This window comes from Podarcis melisellensis, assembly GCF_964234715.1.
Source record: "Podarcis melisellensis genome assembly, chromosome: 10".
In the NCBI taxonomy this organism is placed as follows: Eukaryota; Metazoa; Chordata; class Lepidosauria; order Squamata; family Lacertidae; genus Podarcis; species Podarcis melisellensis.
The window spans coordinates 7,484,732-7,512,574 of record NC_138542.1 but is presented as its reverse complement, the minus strand read 5'-3'; the positions used below and the strand labels follow the sequence as shown (position 1 = coordinate 7,512,574).

At 42.4% G+C, this 27,843-nt stretch overlaps 1 protein-coding gene across 1 annotated transcript in view; it reads right to left on the bottom strand.

The window, feature by feature from the left end:
- The window catches only part of PUS7 (pseudouridine synthase 7), a 31,987-nt gene extending 10,629 nt beyond the window's left edge, over positions 1-21,358 (bottom strand). Inside the window, exons 1-10 of the mRNA XM_081927906.1 lie at positions 21,079-21,358; positions 18,560-18,602; positions 16,184-16,581; positions 12,690-12,774; positions 12,480-12,581; positions 9,358-9,502; positions 6,592-6,609; positions 3,778-3,889; positions 2,115-2,192; positions 1,514-1,642 (exon numbers count right to left, since the gene is read on the bottom strand). Of these exons, the coding sequence (XP_081784032.1) occupies positions 1,514-1,642; positions 2,115-2,192; positions 3,778-3,889; positions 6,592-6,609; positions 9,358-9,502; positions 12,480-12,581; positions 12,690-12,774; positions 16,184-16,551 (1,037 nt within the window). The 5' untranslated portion in view covers positions 16,552-16,581; positions 18,560-18,602; positions 21,079-21,358. The remainder of the gene's footprint in view (positions 1-1,513; positions 1,643-2,114; positions 2,193-3,777; positions 3,890-6,591; positions 6,610-9,357; positions 9,503-12,479; positions 12,582-12,689; positions 12,775-16,183; positions 16,582-18,559; positions 18,603-21,078) is intronic.
- Between the last annotated feature and the right edge of the window lie 6,485 nt (positions 21,359-27,843).

The following is a 27,843-nucleotide window of genomic DNA, read 5'->3' as shown; positions in this document are numbered from 1 at the left end:
GAGTCGGTGGAAGAAGACTGGAAAAAGTTTAAAGACTATTTACAGAAATACTGTAAAATTAATGAATGTTAGAAAAATGTGGGAATGAAGTTATATGGCTTTAGTAGAAATGTTATAAGGAATTAAGTATAAATAGATTATTAGAGTATTAAAGGAAAAAATAAGGTTAGAATATGTTAAGATAATTATAGGATAGAAAACAGAGGAAGATGGAAAGGAATTGCTGAAACAATTAACAGAAGTGGATTACAAAAAGGGAGGTGTGCGGAGGTCGTTGAAATAAGTGAATGAAAGATAAGTTATTGAAATTGTTTGATGTGTTTTAAACTGTTTTTGTTTTATTTTGTTAGTTTAATGTGTTAGTGTTATGTAGTGTTTTTGTATTGTATTGTTTATAATTTTTGTAGTGTTTAAATTGTTAGAAAAGTAATAAATATTTTTTTTAAAAAAAACAAACTCAGGACGCAAGGGAGAAACGTGCTAAGAGGAAGGCACGCTTGGCAAATCCACACCGTGATCAACTCCCGCCCGGAAACCAATGTCCCCACTGTGGAAGGACGCATGAGTCCAGAATTGGCCTCCACAGTCACTTACGGACTCATTGTTAAAACCATGTTTATGGATGACAATCTTACTCGGCTACGAGCGATTGCCAAAGAAGAAGACTTTATACCAACTTAACCTGGTGTCATTGTTATGACTGCTCCCTGAATTGCTTAAGCTTGTCAAGCAGCCAAACCCTGGGCAAAGTTCCAGATTCCACAACTGCAGAGCAATCGTGCACAGGCGTGCAAACGCTGCCCTCGCAGCTGTTAAGGCAGAGCTGCATCCAGAAGAAAAAGGCATGATAAAGAAAAACCAGGCTGTGCAAAAAAATTTTTTTAAAAAGTATTCAAAAGAAAGCATCATGTTCAGGGTAAATTAGACACACTTAAGTCCCATTAGAAACAATTTAGGTTCCACTGAAATATATCGCTTAGATCCCACTTATGTAACACACAGTACTTCAGATTTTGCAATGAAATTTCATCTTCCTTTCCTCTGCAGCCCCCTGAATACCCTCCAGGGGGTGGGGGACTCTGGGTCAGATTTTGGGGGCATGCAGGCAAAGGAGAGAAAGGGAAAGTTATGCTGCGCAAATGGAACGCTGCTCACGCAGCACTGAATAGAACCCAGTGGGTCCAATGCAACAAATTTAATCTGGATCTAACCCACCATGTTCAAATCTGGGATATTCCTAACATTGATGCTACCAGACCAATCACCTCCCTTTGTTTTATCTTGGCTATAACCCTGGGTAAGAAAAACAAAGCTGGACACATTTTTGTTGGTGATTGTGAAATCCAGAAGTCTCTTTAAAAACAGCCCCCACTCTTAGATGAATGGATTTTCTATCTCTCCAACAGAAAAAAATATATAGAACAGCAAGTCAACTTTGATTATCGTATCTTTCACACAACACACTGGGATTTAACATAAAGCACTAAGCAGCCTTGGAAAACGGAACTTTTACCTGAGAACTACTGTGAAATGATTTCCTTGCAATTCTCCCAGCTTTAGCGGGTGGTTCTTGTAACTGAAGTTTCCAAGCTTGAAATTCATCAAGCAATTATTTAAGTGAGCCAGCCTTTGTGCAGTGATTCTAAACATGGAGATAGAGAGGGAAAGATTTCACAAGAAACGGGGTCTCCACACAGGATAATTGATTTTGGAGTTACTGTACAGTGACTGAAGCACAGGTAACAAACTGTATTTCTGAAATCTATTTCTGAAACCGTGATTCCAGCAGCCCGTTCATTACATCTTTTTAACATTCATGCCCCCAGTTTAAAACTGAGGGTTTTCAAATCTAACTGCAGCCACTTACTCTGCAGAATTGGGGGATGACTGATTCAAATGCCTAGTGTATTTACTGAATGCCACAACACTTTTATATAATCAATTATTTCCATCTTGCACAAAGATTATTTTTATATTGTGATTTTATTTTGTGAACTGCCTTGAGATATATGGGTATAGGGCAGTATACAATTAATAATAATAATAATAATAATAATAATATATTTCTGTCAGCAAGCCAGGTAACATTTAAACACCGCCCTGCTTCTACTTACCTGAGAACAGCGATCTCTTGAACTGTAATAGCCCTTTTGTCTTTCGTCCCCATATATGAAAATATGTTTGGCTTAACTCTTTAAAAAAATGAGAAAGAAAAATCTTCAGCACTAGCAAAACAGGCAGGGGAAAGAAGCATAGATGTTATTACCTTTGCTTGCCAAGGCTGTATCATTTAAATAAACTTGACGGCCAGGTTCCCGCTAGGGCGACCTTGAAAGGGGCTGCATGTCAGCGGTTGGACAAAGTTGGTGGTGTAACGGATGTGACTCCTACCTCTGTACAGTAGGCTACCTTCCAGCCCTGCAAAAATGTCAGCGCTTTCTACAAACACACACTCCTTTTCATCCAGGCAAGTGCGAAGCACTGTTACAATTAAAGGACATATTCCACCCTGTAACAGGACTTGCGCAAGGGCAGAGCACGACCCACGGAGGCCTGGTCTCGGAAGAGAGGGTGGCCTGGGGAAGGGGCAGGGCTTGCATGAGTCTCGAGGGTCAGAGACGCCATGGGGACCATGTCTGGCCTCCTCATCTGAGGTTCCCGATTGCTGATTTGATCCATAATTATGCACAGGAGAGAAGCTCAAGAGACATAACAACAATCTGATCCAGTTAAGAGTCATTTACCCCCCAAAAAAACTCCCCCAAATAAAAACAATCCGTAAGGATTTCTGTTTGCCACCACTTGAATAACTTGCGAGCTGATGCAAAGTGCAAAATTTTTATTTATTTCTACCCTGCACTTATGCCGAGGCTGCTTCTCTTGAAGTTCAGTACAAAGCAGAACAAAAATTCAGGGAAGGAACTTCCGACAGTCTAGGGGAAAAACACACGTCTCTGTCTCACCACGGTTACCCGCAATTAGGAGCCAGAGCACACAAGTCAAAGCCAACCTTTTCCTTCTATTATGTGCCACCACAGTTAGTCTTAGAAGTTGTCAGCTTGACAGGACAAAAGCAATGTGCACTGTCCCCAAGCTGATGTAAAGACTGAATTTGGAAAGAAGTATTTGAACACACACAAGACTGGACACTGAGGTCCAGCTCTGAGGGCCTTCTGGCAGTTCCCTCAGGGCGAGAAGTGAGGTTACAGGGAACCAGGCAGAGGGCCTTCTCGGTGGTGGCGCCCTCCCATCAGATGTCAAGGAAATAAACAACTATCTGATTTTTAGATGACATCTGAAGGCAGCTCTGTTTAGGGAAGTTTTAAATGTTTGATATTTTATTGTGTTTTTAATATTCTGTTGGGAGCCGCCCAGAGTAGCTGGGGAAACCCCATAGGCAGGGTATAATAATAAAATTATGATTATTACAATGCATAGGATTTAAACTGAATGGGAGAATTTATCCCTGAGGGTTCGAAACACTATTTTTAATAACATATAGTTCCCATGGATGCATGGTTCTCTCTATCTCTCTCCCTCCCGTTTTTGTAATGGAGTCTTACCGCCTCGGGATTCCACAATGATGAAAAATTACAAATTGTTACACGCGAGCTATACATTATTTCCAAAACTGACCACTAAAAAGCAACCGCTTTACCTTCAACATGCTGCAATGTTCCTCAAACCAACCATCTCAAAGGATGACATTTCTACCACCTATCAGAAACAGCAAGTTTTGCAGATTTACTGTCCTCTCTTGTCAAAAGGTTGACTCACCTTAAAAATCTCGACAGCACATTGATGGCATCCATGGTGTCCTTGTTCTCTTTGTACAAGACAAAGTGGCAATAACTTCCCCTAGATTTGGGCCAAGAATGTTTTCTTGGATCTTTAAAGACAAAACGTTAAAACATACAAAGTATTAAAGTATGGCCATTTTCACTGTTTTCCATTTAGGGTTGTTGTGGTTTTTTTTTGTGTGTGTTTTTGTAATTCAGACAAAAAGAAAGTCTTGAGTAAATCTCTCTTCCCCGCCCCCCCTGCAAATCATTTGTACACTTGCTGGTGCTTTATCAATTCTTTGTGGGGGTGGAATATATCAGGCTGACATCTTCCTTCGACAATGTTAAATTCCTCTTGGCAACTTTTTTAGGAGTCCATCAGAACACTGCAAAGATATGCAACATAATTCATCCCACAAAACTAAGGGTCGCCACCTGAAAAGATTGTTGTACGGTAGCTTGCCCATACGCAGAGATGTCAGGGGTCCCACCAACGAAAAAAATATTATATTGGATAGTCTTAGGGCAAAGTCACACATTATTAATGCAACGATTACACTTCTTGCCAAATATTTCATTTGTTGCAAATGTGATGCTGAGGCTAATGCACTGGGACTGAAAACAAGGAAGTTCAAATCGCATTTTCCTTATGTAGACTCTTGGGTGGTTTTCAAAAGCGCACTCGGCTGGTTCACACTTAATACCAAACCATGGTTTAGTGTTGTATTACCAAGCCTGAGGCTAGTATGCTCCTCCTCATACTCCATTTTTGACAAACCTAATTAAACAACGTTGTGCAAGCAGAGGACTTGTCCCTAATGTGCTAAACCATGGTTTGGTAGTACATGTGAACAAACTCAATGGTCTTCTTCCCATGTCACAGTAAACCAACCTATGGTCTACCTGGATTGTGAAGGCTCCCATGGAGGAGCTTGCAACCGCTTCACTCCTCCCTGGCCTTTATTACTCTGAGCTGCACCCAGTTAAGTCGAGGTTAGGCTTAGCGTGTCATCCAAACCTGGGACCAGTGTTAAGCACTCTCCTCGCTAAACACTAACTGTAGCCAAGAACACACCTTGTTCCCACTGCCATCAATTATGGTACATCACTGCATTCAAACAGGCTCTGAGAAGACATAATGCCTAAGAATTGTTTGCTCTCCTTAACTGTGGTTAGATATGGTGAACATTTACACTATGGTTCAAAACTGGGCAGAAACTATGGTCAGAACGTGCAAACCATGGTTCACATTAATCACTGTTAAGTGTTAGGATGCAAATGTATCCTCAGGGGTTTGAATGTTTTTCTTTTTCTTTTAACACTTAATTCTCTTGTCTTCTGTTGTTTCAAGTGCAAGGAAAGGTATTATATATAGAGAACAATATTAATGGGTTATAATTTTCTGAAAGATTAACTGCTATGGTCTGCAACCAAGCAGAGGGACAGTACTTACAAACGCCTCAGGTTACAAACGCTTCAGGTTACAAACTCTGCTAACCTGGAAGAGTTATCTTGAGTTGAGAACTTTGCCCCAGGATGAGAACGGAAATCATGTCCCGGCGGCGCAGTGGCAGCAAGTGGCCCTATTAGCGAAAGCACGCCTCTAGTTAAGAATAGTTTCAGGTTAAGAACACACCTCTGGAACGAATTAGGTTCGTAACTAGAGGTACCCCTGTACTTGGGATTATTTCCAAATTACTTTGGTTAAACCATTTTATTTATCCTTTATTTCATAAAATTTACATACCGGGAAAAACCCTCAAGGCAGTTTACAAAAAAAGTGATGTAGAATGTAAGAATTCTGAGCATACTGAAAACCTAACTCTCAAAGAGGCTATCTATTTTAATATTATGACAATTAGGGGTCATATTTGTTGAGGACAAATTTATTTTTATTGATTTATTTATTGTGGCTTTTGTACGCTGTAGCATAACAATGCTTCTCTGGGAGGCTCACAGAAAATGAGTGAGGGGCATCCGAGGCTTGCCCATCTGGTCCTTAACCTCCACTGCCTTGTGGGAAAAGAAAAGGCTTAAGGAGCGAACCCTACACAAACCCAGAGTGGAGTCCCTAAGACGCTTGGGTGGTGCCTTATAGACTTCTTTCTGGCAGCTAAGCTGGTGCCAAACGTCTTGCTCTGCTTTCCTTTGAACCACCTTAGCGAGGCTAAGAGGAGAGTCTTGTCATCTGGGATGTGGGTTTGAGCCCCATGCTGGGCAACAAGATTCCTGAATTACAGGGGGCCGGACTAGATTATCCTTGTGGTCCAACTCTATGATTCTATGATAGATAGGAACGGCTAAGGGAGCTGGGCATGTTTAGCCTGGAGAAGAGGAGGTTAAGGGGTGATATGATAGCCATGTTCAAATATATCAAAGGATGTCACATAGAGGAGGGAGAAAGGTTGTTTTCTGCTGCTCCAGAGAAGCGGACACGGAGCAATGGATCCAAACTACAAGAAAGAAGATTCCACCTAAACATTAGGAAGAACTTCCTGACAGTAAGAGCTGTTTGACAGTGGAATTTGCTGCCAAGGAGTGTGGTGGAGTCTCCTTCTTTGGAGGTCTTTAAGCAGAGGCTTGACAACCATATATCAGGAGTGCTCTGATGGTGTTTCCTGCTTGGCAGGGGGTTGGACTCGATGGCCCTTGTGGTCTCTTCCAACTCTATGATTCTATGATTGGGCTGGAGAAAGGTTTATTTCTGTTAGTCATGAACTTGGAAAACTGTTTAGCTGGTCTAAATTACTGTCGATTGGATTGGCATTTCATTTTTTCCTAACATGAAATGCCAACATCTCTTTCTTACCTGTTGAAGTTCTGACCTCTGTTCATAGGCATGGGGTAAAGAGCATAAGAGAGGAATGTTTTATTTTGTTTTTATTTTTTAAAGGTATCAAAGTGCTTCAGATGGGAACATGCAAGTTTATGTGTTATAACGCTGCAGATGTCTGGAGCATTCAACAGTGAATGTGGCGACTGACGTCTATTTAGACAGCTATGCAATGGAATCGTGCAGAGGGAGAAGTGAACAAATGGAAAGGTTTCAGCTACACACGCAACAAACTACACTGAGGGCAGCGACGCAAAGAGCGGATAAACAAAGGTTATTAAGCGTTCCATGTGTTTAGAACAGAAGCGCCTGCAGAATCCAGTTCCAAACTGAGAGTCTAATTAATACAAATTTCAATGAGTCAGGTTGTGTCGTCCCCCAACCAGTACAGAATACAGTGAACTTGCAAATTCTTACGCAGGAGGAAGTTTGTTCATATGCACTGAACAAATTCACTTGTACTAGACGTCTGGGAAAACGTACGACTGTCTGAAAGGTCACTGCCTGAAGTTTGGTAGCACCATACAAAGACATTCACATCACCCCCTCCCTTCAACCATTTTAGAAAAATCATCCAGATAACATATGGTAACACATGCATTTTGCTCCAACAGTAGGGAAGATGGAGAGCGTGGCTTGAGTATTTCTGTTTGTACCTGTAAACATGCATGCTCCATGCACAACGCATGCAAACATGGACTGTACTTAAATATATTCAGTGCAATAAAGAAATTCTGTGCAATTGACAACCACATCTCCCCCCAGATCTTTAATATCCTATTTTGAATCACATTAAATAATAATAATAACTTTTATTTATACCCCGCCCTCCCTAGCCAAGGCGGGCTCAAGGCGGCTAACAAGCAATAATAAAAACAAGTTGAATGAATACAACTTAAAAACAAAATTAAAACACAACATTAAAATACTGAAACATTAAAATATTAAAATGTAGCCTCATCGCAGGAGGAGAAAGGAAAATAAAAAAGAAAGAGGGGGAGGGAATCAAATTGATTCTAAGCCGGAGGTCAGGCGGAACAACTCTGTCTTACAGGCCCTGCAGAAAGAAATCAGATGCTGCAGGGCCCTGGTCTCATGAGGCAGAGCGATCCACCAGGCCGGAGCCAGTGTTGAGAAGGCCCTGGCTCTGGTTGAAGCCAATCTAACTTCCTTAGACCTCTAGGGTGTTGCTATTTATGGACCTTGAGGCTCTCCATTGGGCATACCAGGAGAGGCGGTCCCGTAGGTACGAGGGTCCTAGGCCGTGATAATAAAAATAAAATAGGCAATATAGATTTCACAGCTGTGAAGAGCAATAATATTCTAATTCCAAGACACAGAGCAGCTAGGATTGAGAAATTTATCTGCCCTAACAAGCTGCTTAATCTGACGTTTTTCACTCTATGGAGATGAGCATCATCTACTGACTGCTGTTTAACAGATCAAGATGCCAATAAAGACACTGGGATATTTTTCTCCCAGTCAATCTTGGCATAGGCTGGGAAAATGCCAAGCTGCAGAGCAACCTACTGGTTGGTTGGTTTTTATTTAAAGGCACAAAGAGTACATAAAGACTCTTTTTCTAGTCAATTTTAAAAGGAACAAACACGCTTTTAGATCAGAAAGCACCAGGCAGGCAACGCTGGAACCCTCTGACAGCCTCATGTAAGTATTTTTATTCTTAATCTGTATTTCCGAACAGATAAAATTTGTGCAGAAGTGGGGCATGACAGATTTAGCCCCATCCTCAAGTAGCACCAGACTGCAGTGGGTCCATTCATCCATACAGGTGGTTAACCAACTCCCCTCATTCCCACCCAGCAAGCCCCATAGTTCAGGATGATGAGAATTTCAGCACAGCAACCTCTGGAGAGCAAAAGGTTAGCCACCCATGCTTTAATTTTAAGCCTGGATATTTTTTCTCCTCTACCAATGCTACTCAGAAGTAACTGTGTTCAATGGGACTTATTCCCAAGTAAGCAGACAGCATGGAAGCCTACAGGGTTTTCCCCCCTCCCTTTCCAAACGTTTTCCATTTTTAGACAGTAAGACTAGCATTTATTTTAAAACCGATACATTTTCTAAAATCCTTGCAGATTTTTTAATGCTTGCTTCCTCAGGTTTATACGGAGGTAATTATTTTATTTTAGCAATTCCATCATACAAAATAGTGTTTCAGCAACATAGGTTGATCATATAACCCCTGCAACTTCTTTTAACTTTATTTGTACAACCTGACTGCATGTTCAGACCTTTTTTTAATTAAAAAAAAAATCTACAGAAGCCGCATTTTGAAAGGAGGGGAAAGGCTGAGCTTACATCAAATCTGCTTGTTCTACAGTTACACAAATCTCTGTGCAGACCCAAACTAGAATATTACCATTTTCCACTACATACTTATGGACTGTCTGTTACAAGACCGTTATTTCTTTAAGGACAATTCTTCCATAGCTTTGTAAAAACGCACTTAGGAAAAGCAAGTACACAGGGTTTTAATCTCCCTCCAAGACTTCCTACCATCCTATGTGACTTAAACTAACACAATCAATGCCTAGTGAATGCTGATTTTGATTAATTGGGCTGCAATCCTACACATGCTCACTTGGAAGCAAGCTCTGTTGAGCCCAACAGGACTTGCACCTGAGTAGGCACACCTGGAATTGCAGTTAAGACAGATTTTTACACAAGGATATACTACGAAGCCATTTTTGTTTTGAAAGTTTCAAATAAGGCCAAACTCACTTGCAAGAGCCTTTTTTCCAGCTGCATGATAAGCAACGATGTATTTTTTCCCATCCCGATCCTCTGTTTTAGTCTCTAGCCCTGGAAACAAAGATTTTACAGCCTGGTGCATAACGGTCCTTTTCTCCTTAGTGTCTTCAATGACCTAAGCAGCGGCAGAAAAAATAATAATACAAAAAGTGATAGCTTAGTTGGTTTTTAGCTTTGTAGTTTCCTGGTGATATTGGAGGCCTGCAAGACCTCACTGTATTGCTATTTCGTGTACTCTGAAAAGCAATAAATAACCAACTTAAAGAAGGGGGGGGGAGAGAAGTAAACATCATCTCATAAACAGCAGATGAGGACAGAAGCCCATTTCTGACCATCACTAGATGAGACAGCCGGTGGGGGTTAGGACTGTATGCTCCTCAGGAGAAAAAGAATTCTTTGCACATTTTAAAAGAAAAATAAAATAGTACGTAAGGGAGAAAGCTAAGATTCAACCCTTATTTGACTTGCTAGATTTTTCTGTATGCAGGGACTACAAATCAGGTGCCCAAATCTGAAGTGACATAGTCTAGAAAAGGTGAAGGTCCTGCGTGAGTGTCTGGAGTCGGTTGGAGAATGGATGGCGGCTAACGGATTGAGGTTGAATCCTGACAAGACTGAGGTACTGTTCTTGGGGGACAGGGGGCGGGTGGGTGTGGGGGATTCCCTGGTCCTGAATGGGGTAACTGTGCCCCTGAAGGACCAAGACTCACAGCTGTCCATGGAGGTGCAAGTTAATTCTGTGTCCAGGGTGGCTGTCTACCAGCTCCACCTGGTACACAGGCTGAGACCCTCCCTGCCCGCAGGCTGTCTCGCCAGAGTGGTGCATGCTCTAGTAATCTCTCGCTTGGACTACTGCAATGAGCTCTATGTGGGGCTACCTTTGAAGGTGACTCGGAAACTGCAATTAATCCAGAATGCGGCAGCTAGACTGGTGACTGGGAGCAGCCGCTGGGACCATATAACACCGGTCCTAAGAGATCTGCATTGGCTCTCAGTACGTTTCCGAGCACAATTCAAAGTGTGGGTGCTGACCTTTAAAGCCCTAAACGGTCTCGGTCCAGTATACCTAAAGGAGCGTATTCATCCCACTGAGGTCCAGCTCCGAGGGCCTTCTGGCGGTTCCCTTGCTGCGAGAAGTGAGGTTACAGGGAACCGGGCAGAGGGCCTTCTCGGTAGTGGCGCCTGCCCTGTGGAACACCCTCCCAAGGCAATAAGCAACTATCTTACTTTTAAAAGACATCTGAAGGTGGTCCTATTTAGGGAAGTTTTTAATGTTTGATGCTGTATTTTGTTTTTAATATTCAGTTGGAAGCCGCCCAGAGTAGCTGAGGAAACCCAGCCAGATGGGCGAGGTATAAATAATAAATTACAGTGGTGCCCCGCAAGACGAATGCCTCGCAAGACGAAAAACCCGCAAGACGAAAGGGTTTTTCGGTTTTTGCGACGCTTCGCTAGACGATTTTCCCTATGGGCTTGCATCGTAAGACGAAAGCCCATAGGGAAATCTCGGGGACCTCTTTTAAATGCTGGCGGTGGGGAGCAAAGCCTTCCCCCCCCCCTCCGGACTTCAGAAGAGGTCCAGGAAGGCCGGCGGGGGCGAAAGGCTTTGCTCCCCACCGCCAGCATTTTAAAAGCGGTCCGGGATAGCAGGGAAGCGCTTCCCGCTATCCCGGACGGCTTTTGAAGGCAGGCGGGGGGGGGGAGCAAAGACTTTTGCCCCCCGCCAGCCTTCAGAAAAGGTCCAGGACCTCTTCTGAAGGCTGGCGGGGGGCAAAAGTCTTTGCTCCCCCCTGCCTGCCTTTCCGGGAGAGCGGAAAAGGCAGCGCTGCCTTCCCGCTCTCTCGGAAAGGCTGGCAGACCCGCCCGCCTTCGGAAGAGGTCCAGGACCTCTTCTGAAGGCTGGCGGGGGGCAAATGTCTTTGCTCCCCCCTGCCTGCCTTTCCGGGAGAGCGGAAAAGGCAGCGCTGCCTTCCCGCTCTCCCGGAAAGGCAGGCAGGGGGGAGCAAAGACTTTTGTCCCCTGCCCGCCTTCGGAAGAGGTGCAGGACCTCTTCCGAAGGCGGGCGGGGGGCAAAACTCTTTGTCCCCCTGCCTGCCTTCCCGGTGGCTTTTAAATCGCCCCGGGACAGCGGAGAATTTCTCCGCTGTCCCTGGGCGATCTTAAAATGCTGGCGGGCGGCAGCGAAGGCTTCGCTGCCGCCCGCCAGCATTTTAAAAGCCCCCAGGACAGCGGAAAAGTCTCCGCTGTCCTGGGGGCTTTTTAAAATGCTAGCGGGCGGCAGCGAAGCCTTCGCTGCCACCCGCCAGCATTTTAAGATTGCCCCGGGACAGCGGAAAAGTCTCCGCTGTCCCGGGGGCTTTTAAAATGCTGGCGGGCGGCAGCGAAGCCTTCGCTGCCAACCGCCAGCATTTTAAGATCGCCCAGGGACAGCGGAAAAGTCTCCGCTGTCCCGGAAAGGCAGGCGGGGGGGGGGGAGCAAAGACTTCAGAAGAGGTAGGGGGACAGACTGTCCCCAGACCTGGTCTGAAGGCGGTTTCCATAGGAACGCATTAATTGATTTTTAATGCATTCCTATGGGAAACCGTGCTTCGCAAGACGAAAAACTCGCAAGACGAAAAGACTTGCGGAACGAATTAATTTCGTCTTGCGAGGCACCACTGTATTATATTATTAAATTCACTTTTCCTGTCATTATATTATTCTTTTAATCATTTAATCCCATTTTCATAATCCCTTAGAATAGTAATGAGACCAATACACCAAACTACAAAAAAATACCACTCTCATTTGCCTTTAGGCAAGCAGCAGGGTATATTCCCAAGAGGAAAAGGCCTACTTTGCTCCTATATGTAAATTTAGTCACAAGAAGCATTGTTTACCAGCGTGATGATGAATGTAGAGGATTGTAGTTATTCCCAACTTTTCTGGAAATTAATTTAAAACACTTCATAAAAAAAGCCTTGCAGCTTTTTATATACCCTTCACAGGTGCATAGTCGAACAAAATCAACTTCCAAAACAGTTTGATGCTGTTGCATCATTTTGCCAACCATTAACTTGTTTATTTAGTACCTTTGATATTTTGTCAATTACCTCAATGGCCACACTGCCTTCTTTATTTTTAAAAAGCTGGAGGTCTTCTAATCGCTGCTTGTCTTCAGCTGACAACACTGTGAAGATCTCCTCAGAAGGATCCTATAAACACCACAAAATGTTAAGTAGAAATCTGTGCAAATCTTTCAACCAAGATTTGAATTATGGCCTTCCACATTTGATGATGGAAGCTAGGAGGAGAAAAGTTACCTCTTTATCTAAAGGCACAGAGAAGTCGTCCAAATGGATGGTTTGCCCGTCTTTTCCTATTTCATGAACAACGAAATCTGAATATCTAAGTAGAAAACAAGACAGGACAGTCAACAGAGAATGGGATACAAATGTCAAATAAGAGCCTTTTCAGCTTAAATTGCAACCCTGAAGTCACTTCTATACTTTTAAATTTGGGACTGAGGTCTATCAGCCCTTTCACACCAGAAACTAAAAAGGAAGAAACCAAAAAGAAGAATCTTGCTTAAGGGGTAGGGTACTAAATGAAGGATTTATTCTATTTATTCTATTTCAGCAGTTTCATTTGCAAAAGGAACAAGAAGGAGAAACACAGTCTAATGAAGAGAAAGTATGGGCTCCCTAAAACACATAACTGAAAGCCTCATAGAGGCATACCAGTAACTGAACATGTTTGTATTAGGGGATGCCCTGAATTAGAGGACCTTACGCATTATATCTTGTACTGCCCCTTATATCTTGAAGCAAGAGAACTGTTTTTGACACCTATAATGAAAACGTCCCCTGGCCAGAATCCTGCTGACATAATTCTATACAGTGGTACCTCAGGTTACAGACACTAAATGTTACATCTCTAGAAACCACATTATGGAAATGCATCCTCTGTTACTGGTTGGCATTATGGCATAAACTTCCAAATCTCCACTCGGTACAGTGTCTCTGGAGAGACGACTTCCCTAGCCCTTGGGCAAAAATAATACATGGGAAACTTGTGTCCTTAGGACTATCTCCATCTGAACTACTAAAATTGGATTTAATTTCTGCCAAGAGAATTATAACTCACAAATTAGAGGAGATGGATTTACAATTTAATATTGCGACAGGTGGTGGCACCTGTTCGCCGATAAACCTTGGCTTAACACCACCAACGAAACTTCCATCTTATTTAACTACCTTATCTGTGGTGATGCACAGGTACGCCTTTATAAAGGCTAGATTCAATGTTTTCCCATCAAATGTGTTGGGTAACAGACTCTCCAAAGGACAGATCTCACTCCTCTGTGACTGTAAAAGTGGATCTATAGAATCGTTATATCATATAATCTTCTGTTGTCCTTTACATTCGGCTTCACGGTCCAAGTTTCTGGCCCCATATTTATCGAGAATTGCTGACAGACCTCAGGAAGCCCCAATAATATACTTATTAAACGACGAAGACTCAAGTAGATCCCATGCAGTCGCTAGATACCTGATTAATGTCTTATTTCATAAGAGGAGAAATGGATCACTGTATGACTGTATGACAGCTTAGCCAAACTGTATGACAGCTTAGCCAAACTTAAGAACCATCAATAAGTGCCAGAACTAAGACGCATATCCCCCAAAATCTGAGGGATTTGAATTGCGGTTGACATAGAGGGAGCTTATTGTGTATAGTTTACTTAATTGAAGTAAAATTGGTTTTATAGGGGTGTTTTAACTTGGAACTGTTTAAATTGTATTGTTTATGGATAAATTTTGATGTATTGTTTTTAGATATGGGCCAATGGCCGTAATAAATCCATCAATCAATATACAGTGGTACCTCAGGTTACAGACACTACAGGTTACAGATGCTTCAGGCTTAACCCAGAAATAGTACCTTGGGTTAAGAACTTTACCTCAGGATGAGAACAGAAATCATGCTCTGGCGGCGCGGCAGCAGTGGGAGGCCCCATTAGGTTAAGTGGTGCTTCAGATTAAGAACAGTTTCAGGTTAAAAACGGACCTCCAGAACGAATTAAGTTCTAAACCCGAGGTACCACTGTATCTCCTTGCAGACATTGATAAGTATGTGACCTGGCGTGTAGCACATTTTGCCTATTGCATTATTTAACATTTCTTTTAATATATCAGCGGCCCCGCAGTGATTTTAGCTTATAATTATTGTCTAATGTTTTAATTTGTATATTAAGGAGTTTCTATAGCTTTGTGCAGATTAGGTCATGTTTTGACAATGCAAATGTTTTAAGTTTTTGTATCAAATTAGTATATATTTTGATTGACATTTTATACATTGCAGCAGCCTTTGGCTATAAGCAATAAACTTGACTGACTGACTGAAAGCCAAAGTGGGAAATGTATATCCCCTTCCTCCTCCAAGTTATTTCCCTCTGTCTTCCTGGCATTAATTGTGTTTTCACCTTACACATCTGGTCAGTAAGCCCAAGAGACTGTGGATTAGACCACAGCGCCACCTGCGTCCTGTATCAATACCAACCATGGTCAACAAAAATCAGAATTCCTCGTGGCTTCAGTTCAAGCTAGGATTTCAAATTCTGTCTTATAAAAGAAAACCATGGTTTGTGCAGATGAACTCACAACACAAGGACATGGTCAATGCTATAAACTAACCCTCACCTTTTTTACAGTATAAAGGGGAATTTGCTCCAGAAAGGGGAAAAAGCGTGCATTCAAAAAGGCTGGTTCTCAGTTTACAAGGAGCTGACACCTGCAGAGAGTGGACCCGTCTGTTCTTAACCTGAAACGGTTCTTAACCTGAGGTACCACTTTAGCTAATGGGGCTTCCCGCCGCCGCCACACGATTTCTGTTCTCATCCTGAAGCAAAGTTCTTAACCCGAGGTACTATTTCTGGGTTAGCAGAGTCTGTAACCTGTATTTATAATAATTTTTTATTAATTTTCCAATACAAAATAACAAAAACAAAACAATACAACATACACACATAAACAGACAAAAACATATAAACATATATAATTTCAAATCCATTTTTCATGAACCTTGTTTCTCAGACTTCCCCTTACCTCCCCATCTCTGCATCCTTATTTTAAATTTTTCCAACAACCCTTCGTACCAATTAGATAATTACTTATTTTCTTTTTAGATTTCTTCTCATAATTAATCAAACAAATACAGCTGTAATTCTATATTTTCCTTTCCCTTGACATCAATTTTACAACAATTCTTAAGATATACTTTGAATTTCTTCCAATCTTCTTGTAACCTGAAACATCTGTAACCCGAGGTACCACTGTATTTAAAATGCATCTCTGGGTTATTTGTGGGGCATAGGAATTCGTTCATTTTTTCTTGTTCTCCAAAATATAGTCTGCCCCCCCACAAGGTCTGAGGGACAGTGGACTGGCCCCCTGCTGAAAAACTTTGCTGACCCCTGCTATACATCTACCCCCTCCATCCGACTACAGATTTTGCAGACTGACGTGATTACTTGCTTTATTTTCTAAGGCTACAATTCCCAGAGTTCCCTGTGAAGAGGGACTGGACTGTTAAAACCACTCTGGGAATTGTAGCTCTGGGAATTGTCTCCTAACAACTCTCAGCCCCTTTAATAAGCCACAGTTCCCAGGATTCTTTGGGGGGGGGGAGCCATGACTTTTTACCACTTTAAATGCATTGTGCAGATGGGACCCATGTTCAAGCTGAACCAGCAAAAGGGGTTACGTGAAGCATTGATCCACCCACAGGGTTGAGCAGCAGAAGAGTTAGTACTTACCTCTCTTTCAATATTCCAGAAAAGCCCCTGTGAGAACTAACAAACTTAGTTATGCCAACATCTAGCTCTGTTAGGCCGTGCTTCATCATGTCTGCAAAGCTCTCTGGGTCTCCTTCTCCATCAATTTCTTCCAATTCTTCCTCATCTTGGCCTGCGCTTCCCTCATTAAGAACTATTTTTTTTGCATCCTCAACTGGAGGTTTGATGGGTTTGCGCTCTGCCTCAGCTTCAGTCTTTTGGTCAGTATTCTCTCTTTCTTTCAGTGCTTCTTCCAAGAATTTTTGCCTTTTGATTTCATCCACGTTCGCCTCTTTGTCCTCAGAATGAGGACGCTTAAGGGATGCAGTATCCACTTCTACCGCTTCCATTTTTAAAGCAAAAGTTGGTGGTATGAACTACTGCAGAGAAAAAAGTAGACCATTTAACCCCAAAAGATATTCCCTGTAATTTTGTTTATTTATATATCACCATCTCATGACATATCAGTGTAGCGTACAGCAATATGTAGCCAACAAAACATAAAGCACCGTTAAAAACGCTACCAAACTATTACTGAAACGATTAGCTCATCAAGAAAGTTTCAAACAGCTGCAGCAGCCTGTAGGCACAGAAATATCTTCAAGATATACCGCATTTTTTGCTCTATAAGACTCACTTTTTCCCTCCTAAAAAGTAAGGGGAAATGTGTGTGCGTCTTATGGAGCGAATGCAGGCTGCGCAGCTATCCCAGAAGCCAGAACAGCAAGAGGGATTGCTGCTTTCGCTGCGCAGCGATCCCTCTTGCTGTTCTGGCTTCTGAGATTCAGAATATATTTTTTCTTGTTTTCCTCCTCCAAAAACTAGGTGTGTCTTGTGGTCTGGTGCGTCTTATAGAGCGAAAAATACGGTACTTGGAAGTTAAAAGTCAGGATTCCTGCCCAATCTCTGCTGGAAGTGTGTTCCACATCACGGGACTAATGACACTAAATATCTGAATTCTAGTTAATGCCCGTCAGGCCTCTGTTACACAGGGGTCAGCTATGTGTTGACTGTTTTGTGTTACACCTATGCATTGTGTGTTGCACCCATGAAATAATAAAAAAAAACCTTCCAACAAAGGCAAATGCATTCTTTTAACTGAACATGGCAGAGCAAGCTAGTTTTCCATCTCTTTACCAGGCACCTGATAGTTTTATGAGAGAATGTCATGAATGACTGCTACCCCACAAAAATATGCCTTTGCATCCTAAAATGAGGTTCATAGGCACAGGCCCGAAAAAGACACAAGAGGGAGAATGGGGAACAATAACACATCAGACCAATGGATAAATTAGATCCCTATTTGACACCTAGCTTCTATGTGCAGATGATCTTCAATGTGTCCATCTACAGCTTGAAATGATATGGTCTAGGAACAGTTTTGCTGTGGAATGGGTAGATTTTTCTGGGTGATATTAAACTGTTACTCATAGTAGACCCATAGAAATGAAATGAAGGGAAGAATGGCAGATGAAGGTGATGGACTACATGGAACTGGCGGAAATGACTGGCAGAATCCGAGACCAGGGAGAAGAGTTGGTGGAAGAAGATTGGAAGAAATTTAAAGTTTATTTACAGAAACATTGTAAAATTAAGGAATATTAGAAGGATGTTGGAATGAAGTTATGTGGGTTTAGCAGAAATGTTATAAAGGATTAAGTAAAAATAGACTGTTAATTGGTGAAAGGAGGGAAAGTAAAGTTACATTATATTAAGATAAATTATAGGACAAAAACTGGGAAAGATGGAAAGGATTTGCTGAAATAGCTAACCGAACTAGAATACGAAAAAGGGAGGTGTGAGGAGGTCAAGGAAACAAGCAAATGAAAGATAAGTTATGGGAAGGTTCGTTGTGTTTTTTAATTGTTTTATTTTTCTGTTTTTTCTTTGTTTTTTCTTTTTCCTTATTGTGATGTGTTGTCTTGTTTTTGCTTAATTTGGTGTTTTCTCTTTTTTCTTTTTGTAACCTTTAAAACTTTAATAAATATTGCTTTTTAAAAAAAATAGAAATGAAATGACATAAATTAATTATGTTCGTCAATTTCAGTACGTCTGCTCTGAGCAAACCTTAGTTTACTCCCAGCTTCTAGACCTAGCATGTCTTCCTGATGGATCTGTAATTATCTGTAGTTATTTGCTCTTGATCCAGCCTACACCATAAGTGTCACCAGTTTCCCCCCATTGCTTGGATTCCACCCCCAACACTAAGAGAATCTTCTGCCTTCTTTCTGGAACTCACCTGGAGGTTGACAAAGAGCTAAAAACCTTCCCCTCCAATAAACCAGAGGAGAGTGAACAGGCTCCCTGAGGTGGAAGGGGAGAGGAAACTTGCTACAATAAATAATACTGTTTACTCACTTTTTCAGAAGAGGGTGCTTCAGTAGGAGCTTCAACGTCCCCTCTTGGATAGGCAAAGGTGGAAAATTATAGAAGAACAGAAAAGAATTTCATGCTCAATGGAAACAATCAGTGATAAATACTTCCACAAAAAACAACAACAAGACTTTGTATGCCCTTCTCTTCCTAAAAAAATTAAATATATTTGTCCTTTGCATCAGGTAAAGCAGCAGACCAGTTCCTTTGTCCCGAATATTTTCCCTCTACAGTAGGGGTGAGCAGAAGATTTGAGATTTACTGGTAGATCTCATCTGATCTGCAACAATTCCATTGCCCAACCCCTCAGGTTATTGAAATCCCTGATCAGTACTCAGATATAGATGTGCATTTTGTATATGCAGGTGGCTGGGGAGGGAGGGGTATAAATAAATGTATTATTATTATTATTATTATTATTATTATTATTATTATCCCAGTGTCTACAACCCCCCAAGTCAACATATTGCATATGGGTCCACCTTTAAGTTCCCAATGCACATTTGGCTCTCCTTGGTGTGCCTTGGGATTTCAGTGGGGAAAACAAAGTACAAGTCTGAAATCTGCCCAAACTATAGCTCTGGAACGTTCAGGACTGCTGATGTGTACATACTGAGTTGTATCGAATACAGCGGTACCTCAGGTTAAGTACTTAATTCGTTCCAGAGGTCTGTACTTATCCTGAAACTGTTCTTAACCCGAAGCACCACTTTAGCTAATGGGGCCTCCTGCTGCTGCCGCGCCACCGGAGCACGATTTCTGTTCTCACCCTGAAGCAAAGTTCTTAACCTGAAGCACTATTTCTGGGTTAGCGGAGTCTGTAACCTGAAGCATATGTAACCTGAGGTACCCCTGTATTAATCCTACTCATAGTACTCCCACTTAAGTTACCAGGCATAAGTAATTTATGTTCATTTATTTCAGTGGCTCTAGTCCAAATATGGAGGGACGCAGGTGGCGCTGTGGGTTAAAGCCTCAGCGCCTAGGACTTGCCGATCGAAAGGTCGGCGGTTCGAATCCCTGCGGCGGGGTGCGCTCCCGCTGCTCGGTCCCAGCGCCTGCCAACCTAGCAGTTCGAAAGCACCTCTGGGTGCAAGTAGATAAATAGGGACCGCTTACCAGCGGGAAGGTAAACGGCGTTTCCGTGTGCAGCTCTGGCTCGCCAGATGCAGCTTTGTCACGCTGGCCACGTGACCCGGAAGTGTCTCCGGACAGCGCTGGCCCCTGGCCTCTTAAGTGAGATGGGCGCACAACCCCAGAGTCTGTCAAGACTGGCCCGTACGGGCAGGGGTACCTTTACCTTTACCTTTAGTCCAAATATACTTAGCCCCCCATGCTGTTCCCCTAACCCCAATACAGTTAAAAAAATATAATCCGCGATTTTCCTCCTCGCTGGAAAGGCTGCACAAATTCAAGTTTGAAGTTGGCATTGCACAGCGTGCACCGATTTCCCAAAGAAATGTCATAGGCTGCATGGCAACGCTACGGGAGAATCGGGGCGAGGGGCGGGGTCCCCGGAAATTAAAGGAACTGAAAACTTTCCCATTGCCATTTGGAATGCCAGGTGTCCCCTTCTTCCTTCGCGCAACCGAGCGCGCGTGCGTGTGCGCGTCACAGAAAGGCAGCTGGGCGGGGGCGCAAAAGGCACAGCCCCCCCCGGCGCCCACTTTCGAAAGAAGATTCTCCGAAAGCGCTTTACCTCTGTGGGGGCCCACGCAGAAAAGGCACCGCAGAGGAGCCCCCCTTTCTGGCGAGGGCGGCGGGGCGCCTTTTCTTTTTTCTTATTCAAGAATATTTATTAAAGTTTTCAATAATAATACAATAAAAATCAAAAAGGAAAAAAAATACAAAAATACAAAAAGTTAAAAACACATCGTTTCCATTACTTATTTTCCATTAACTTATTTCCCAGACCTCCTCCTACCTCCCTTTTTTGTATTCCGATTCAAATTGTTAGTTTGGCCAATCCTTATCAATAAGTTTTAACCTATTTAAAACAAAATAAATTCCTTCCAGTAGCACCTTAAAGACCAACTAAGTTAGTTCTTGGTATGAGCTTTCGTGTGCATGCACACTTCTTCAGATACACGTATCTGAAGTATATATCTGAAGTGTGTATCTGAAGAAGTGTGCATGCACACGAAAGCTCATACCAAGAACTAACTTAGTTGGTTTTTAAGGTGCTACTGGAAGGAATTTATTTTGTTTTGACTATGGCAGACCAACACGGCTACCTATCTGTAATTTTAACCTATTTCTAAACCTTTTTTTCATATTCTCCTAAAGCATTACAGCTGGAAACCACTTAATTTCTGTCCGACACCATTCTAACATTCATTGATTTTGCATTCATTAATTTTAACATTCATTAATTTTCTGTAAATAGTCTTTCAATTTCTTCCAATCTTCGCCCCTCCCCGTCCTCCTCCACCCCCCCAACCCGGCCGGGATCCCCCCCTGCGCCGGCATCCGCAAAGGGCGCTGCCCCAGAAACCTTGACCCACCTCTTGATCTCCCGGCTAGCCAAGGGAAGCGGGGCGCACGGCGCAGCCCCGTCCGGCGCCAAGCGATCCTCGCCGCACACGTGCCCAGCTTCTCCCCACGATCTAAAGGCCCGGGCCGGAGCAGGAGAAGGAGGAGGGGAAAGGGGCGGTCTCTCTCTCTTAGGCCCACAGGCTCTGGGCGAGCTGCTCAGGCTGTTCCGGGGCACAGCGGAGAAACGCGTGACGTGCGCCCTTGCGCGCTGGGCACAGCCCCGGCCAAGCAGCGCGCAGGGCTGCCTTCTCCTCCTCCTTCTCCTCCTTCTCCGGCGCCTGGCTGGCTGCAGGCGCTATGGCTGCCTCGGGACAAGGGCCGGGGGGGATCCGGCAGCGCTCGGAGGATCGGGCGCAGCTGGCGATCGCTTTGGCGAGCTCTGGCCTCGCCGGGGCGCACCTTGGGGCCACCCTGCGGCGCGTCAATCCCAAGCGGGAAGGCCGGGTAGGCTCCCCGCATTGACCGGGGAAGATTTCCCTTGGAAAGCCGATGAAGAAAGCTCTTCGGCCGCCGTAATGGGGATTTGTATGCCAGCTCCTTCGGCGAGTGTTTCTCGAAGGCTACGGGAGAGAGATGTAATCTGGTTCCAGGATGGAGAAACAAGGATTGGCGCTTCTGCTGCACGCGCCTTTGCTCCCTGGGGGATCTTCCCTCTTAGATTTTCTTTTTTCTTCTTCTTTTTTTAAATGAATATTTATTAGCATTTTCAATAACAACAGAAAAACAAAAAATGACAAAAATACAAAAGTACAAAACTTAAAAACAATTAAAAACACATCAAATTTCAATTGCTTATTTTCTTTTAACTTGCTTCTCAGACCTCACACCTCCCCTTCTTGTATTCCAATTCAAATTATTAGCTCAGCAAATCCTTTTTACTTATTTCTCAACTTTAACTTGATAATTTGTTTTAACATGTTATTATTTTATTTTTTCTCTTTCATCCATTTCCTCAATTTATTTTTACAAACCTTATTTTCATTTAATTTAGGTCGTTTAAAAGACCAGTTTTAGCTTATCCAAACTTAAACATCAATACTTATACATCAATACTCATTCTTAAGCATTTTTCCTAAAGTCGACCAAAATTTCCTTCCACGACTTTCCCAATTTTCATACGGATAACAAAACAGAATAAAAACAAAACAAGTTATAATTATATACCCTTTGGATTCCCAAACTCCACCCACCCCCTTCCCGGTTCCAGTCCCCAGCAAGTGTCCATCAGTCTCAATATACTATTAGCCTGGAGATCTCACGTCCGAGGCTCTTAAATCTCTCTCAGTTCCTCTCTGCCGGCCTCTTTGATAGTCCTCAATGTTGAACCCCAAATCTCGGAGATGCTCCGGCCCAACAGGATCCATGTTTCTTCCAGCCAGATCTCCATACTTAAAAGTAAGGCCTATGGGGGATTTTCTTTTTTTTCTTTTCTTTTTTTCCCCAAACACTTTTTTATTGGTTTTCACAACATTATAAACAAACAAGCACATAAGACAAACGAACATAAATCATAGCCTTATTGAAAATTACACTTATTAACATTGTTAAGGGACTTCCTCGCTTCCCCTTGGTTGCATAGCCTTTTAATGGTTTTCCAAATCACAGTTCTTATAAAATTTCACTTAAACATTAACATCCTTAGATCTTCACGTTATGAAATTAAACATATTAGTTCATCGCTTAACATAAATAAAATCCTAAGCCAATTAAGTATCTGCAAGCTGTTTTCAGTTAATTTAACTTAACATACAGTGGTACCTCGGGGTACATATGCTTCAGGTTACAGACGCTTCAGGTTACAGACGCTTCAGGTTACAGACTCCGCTAACCCAAAAATATTACCTTGGGTTAAGAACTTTGCTTCAGGGTGAGAACAGAAATTGTGCTCTGGCGGTGCGGCAGCAGCGGGAGGCCCCATTAAAGCTAAAGTGGTGCTTCAGGTTTTGAACAGTTTCAGGTTAAGAACAGACCTCCGGAACGAATTAAGTACTTAACGCAAGGTGCCACTGTATTTAACTAAGTAATAATTAAATTTAATCCACTGTCTGGTTGTGGACTTGTTATGTACTGAGTTGAATAGGATCCAAACTGCAGCAGTCCGATTGGTCCTAGAACAATGCAGCAGTATGATTGGTTAGCAGGAACCACCCAATCATGCTCCAGATAGAAGTGAATCCACAACCTGATTGGCTTACAGTAGAATTCCGGAATTAGCCAATCATGTGCAGCCCATTGTGTAAATAATGTATATAAAGCAGATACTTTGAGGGGACATTCATTCATTCCTCCTCACCACTATGAGCTGAATAAAGAGCATGAAATCACTTTGCGACTCCGAGTATATTTCAGGATTCTTCCGGTTAGGTCGGCTAGCTCTGAAAAATCCATCATCTTCATCGGCCATTCTTCTATCGTTGTTAATTCTTGGGTTTTCCACTTTTTAGCTAACAAAATACGAGCAGCAGTTGTGGCATACAAAAATAATTTAACATCTTTCTTGGGCAATTCCAAACCTGTTATTCCAAGAAGAAAGGCCTCTGGTTTCTTTATAAATGTTTATTTCAACATTTTTAAAAATTCATTATAAATCTTTTCCCAGAAGTCTTTCACCTTGGGACAGGTCCACCACATATGATAAAAGGTTCCTTCCTTTTCTTTACATGGATCTTCCCTCTTAAAACTGCAGCAGGTTGCCTGAGTATGTAGGCTGCTTGAGACAACTCTCACACCAATTTGCAGGATAATTTTTTTATTATTATTATCTATACCCAGCCCATCTGGCTGGGTTGCCCCAGCCACTCTGGGTGGTTTCCAACAGACATAAAAACAGAATTCCAATGACACCTGCTTCATTCATAGCTACTGTACCTCTAACCTCCGTCCAGCTGAGTTTACAGCGGTTGCCAGCACCTCTCAAGAGGTGTCTTTATCTCCAGCTGAAGATACCAGGGGCCTTCTCATTTGAGTTGATTTCTTGTGTTTCCTTGCCGCTTTTCATTGAAATGAATCTTAAAGCAGCTTACAAACATTAAATAACAATAATGTAATAAAACATAATGGAAAAAATGCCCATGATTTACAAAGTAATTAACATCATGCATGAAACAATTACAATCTATAAAATGCTGTTAACACAGCAGCAACTACAAAAATAAGCCAAACATCACAATTGCAGCAAAAGGCGTATTAACACGATTAGCAATTGATACTGCTGTTTTATAGATGATAAATGCCATAACAAAAAGGCAACTACAGTTATTGATATGGCATTTATAATCTATAAAACAGCGTTAACAAAAGGGCAACTAAAAAAATAAGCTGAGCATTGTTAAGTTCATATGCACTCTCCATGCCCCCCGTGATTCATAATCTTTCTATTCAGTTCACTAAAATACACATAAAATACTCATAATGCCCATTGTTAAGGCAGCTCACCCAAATGCTACGTGGGCTGGGGTCCTCTGGTCCTCCATGATATTGAAATGAGTGACTCAGTTCAAAATGTGTATTTTTAAAGTTCTGTTTAATAAGCAGGGTACAAGGTGGTAGACAGAACTCTAGTTAGGTTGGTCAACTCTGGAGGGCTTCCCATTGGCTTCCCATGCATGAAGATGACCAGGCCTTGGTCTCTTATCGGGTACAGTGGCTATCTTTGGTCATCATTGTTCTCTTCACATAATTAAGTGTTCTTACCAGTTGTTTTTTAAGAGTGACTGCCCATTTGCCACCCTGAAGTATTGCTGGCGTTGCATTTGTAACAGACCTTCTCCGAAACATATAAGCACGGACAACTGGTCTATATACATATTAAAAGTAGAAAGACCTTTACAGTTCTCTATAGTCTTACTGCCATTTTAAATTAGGTTTGTAGCAAAGTGAAGAATAAAGAACTGTTAATGCATTTTAGTGGGAGGAAACAAAAGAAGGGAGGCTAGGTCTTCCAGAATGCAGTGAGTGGGAACATAATTCATAGAATATTTGCTGTGTCTATGCCAGCTTTTTCTCTGATTGGAGTAAGACAAATTAACTCAAAACACAGGCAGGAAAAATAGCCACTTGTTTCTTTGTGGAAGTATTTCTACTTCCATATAATAAAACAGCAAGGCAGTGCACCATATTAAAACAGAAGACCTGCTTATTGCAGTCATTTATATCCAACTTTTCTACACCATGTGTCATTGAGGTAACTAAAGATTACTAAAATCTTATTGTAGGGGAGTGTCTTGGAAGAATATGATTATCTTGGTTCAAAACGTGCTATTTCCATGCAAATCCTAATGGTCACAATCCGGCCAAGTACATGTCCTGCAGAAATATATACCAAAGGTATATTTACATGCTACTTCAGAGGTAATATGCTGCAGATTTTTCTAGCATGCATATGTTTAGCTAGATGATACCTACTATGTTAACGGGACGCAGGTGGTGCTGTGGGTTAAACCACAGAGCCTAGGACTTGCTGATCAGAAGGACGCAGTTCGAATCCCCGCGACAGGGTGAGCTCCCGTTGCTCAGTCCCTGCTCCTGCCAACCTAGCAGTTCGAAAGCACACAGTGCAAGTAGATAAATAGGTACCGCTCTGGCGGGAAGGTAAACGGCATTTCCGTGTGCTGCTCTGGTTCGCCAGAAGCGGCTTCGTCATGCTGGCCACATGACCCGGAAGCTGTACGCCGGCTCCCTCGACCAATAAAGCGAGATGAGCGCGCAACCCCAGAGTCGGTCACGACTGGACCTAATGGTCAGGGGTCCTTTACCTTTACCTACTATGTTTAGGATTTTTACCTATTAACCTTTAGATCTGCCTTTGTTTGGAAAGCAACTTGTCCTTCCATTCCATAGTGCCAAAGAACAAGCAATGGAGGACTAAAACAGCAGGTACTACTTTCGGGGTTGCCATATGTCCTCATTTCCAGGGCACATCCTCTTTTTAATGGATAAAGTCGTCATATTGATCCAAAAGTGGAAGTCGGCAACTGTGTCCTCTTTTTTTTGTTCTTCAAAATATGGCAACCCTATAAACATCAGCTGTTTATTCTGAGAAGCAGACCAATTTTTGTCAAGCTTCAAAGACAGTTCAGCACCTATAAATCTTGGATGGTATCCAGCTAAAACATGCTTGGTGTAGATCCTTTTAAATCAATGGATTTCAGTGGACCTACTCTGAGCATGACTGAATTGGAAGCCAACTCTTTTCTGACAACACAGTAGCATCTTGACAATGCCCATTATATCCGATAAATCTGAGTGTATGTTTTGGATTTCTTCTTGTTATATACTCTGGTATTTCAATAAGGTGTTGGTTGATTCATTTAAGGCAGGGCAGACATTGTCCCCAATCATTATCCAGCTCATTGTCAACATGATTTCCCAATGTAATCTGGACCTAACCTATGTAGTACAGAAGCTTGTGCAAGTCTTCCACCCTTTTTTCTCAAGGGATTTCCTTTTAGGCTCCCGGGAGTCTGCAGCCTCCTTCAAGCATAGGCCTCTGGCCCCATCTGGAAATAGTGTTCTATATTTCCCACATATTTAATGCAAATGTATGCAAATTCAATCTACACTTCCTGTCTCTCTTGCATAATGCTTTTTTTTTAAGTATCTGAGGCTTAAGTAAGGGAATTAAGTATGAAAAGTGTATGTGGATCATGCGTAAAAATGCCTTAATGTAGATCTCATTCACACTGCTAGCCTTAGAAAAGTGGTATACTGAAAACAAGTGTTTTACATGAATGTAATGTTTTTATTACGTCTATTTAAAAATAAAGCCTGGGGCTAGAACTGTCAAAACAAACAGCAGCCCTGCTTACTCCTAAATCGGACTGTGGTGGCAGCGACTACTTCATAAGAGAGTGCATGATCCAGTAAAAGTTGTTGTTCCATTCATTTTAATTAAATAGTTAAGTACATAAATCTCTGCCGTTGAAATGATAGGATTTTAAAGTGTACAGCTTTGGCTAGGTTGGGGGTCACCAACCCCAGTACCTGTGGATGCCATGGTACCCACAAAAGCCTTCATTGGTGCCTCTTGCAAGGGCCCCAGAGTTTTCATTTAAAAAATAAAATAGAATCTGTAGCCCTCCTAAAAGGAAGGTTACGAAGCAAAATGTCCAGGTACCCTTCTAAGCAATTTCTGTGAAATGAGCCAGCATGGCTGCTCCCACATTTCATGTTTTTAGCTAATGAATGTAGAGAGAGCTGTGACTGAGGACCAAGTTCTTTGGACCCCAGGTGACAGGAATCCCTGCAGTACTAAAAAGCTGCTGTTTCTCCCCTTTAGTGAGCTTTCTTGCTTCTGTCTTATGTTCTATTTCTTGATTCTATGTGTTTGCTGCAGTATTTGTTTTGCTTTGCTGCCTACCAGCTGCCTACCAGCTGCATCGAGCAATTGGCAAGCCCTACTTGAGAGGCTTTTTCAATAGGTGTGTTTGGAGTAGGGAAAGAAGGGTGGGACTTTGTTGTCCACTGACTATGTGAACAGTCGGAGGCGGCTTGCTTGAGAAACTATGAAAAAATGGTGGTAGAGGAAGAAACACAAGAATGCTCCCATTGCTGCATTGTCTATTTTGCTGCCTGCCAGTATGTGGAGCACACAGCTCTTAGTGAAGACATAGCAACCCTTTTTATAATAGAAGTTGTTCCAAAGTTGTTTTTGCTGGCGTGGGGGGGGGGGAGTGTAGTGTAGAGGCATCATAATGATGATAGAGATAACAATTATAATCTTTTCCTTGGTTGTT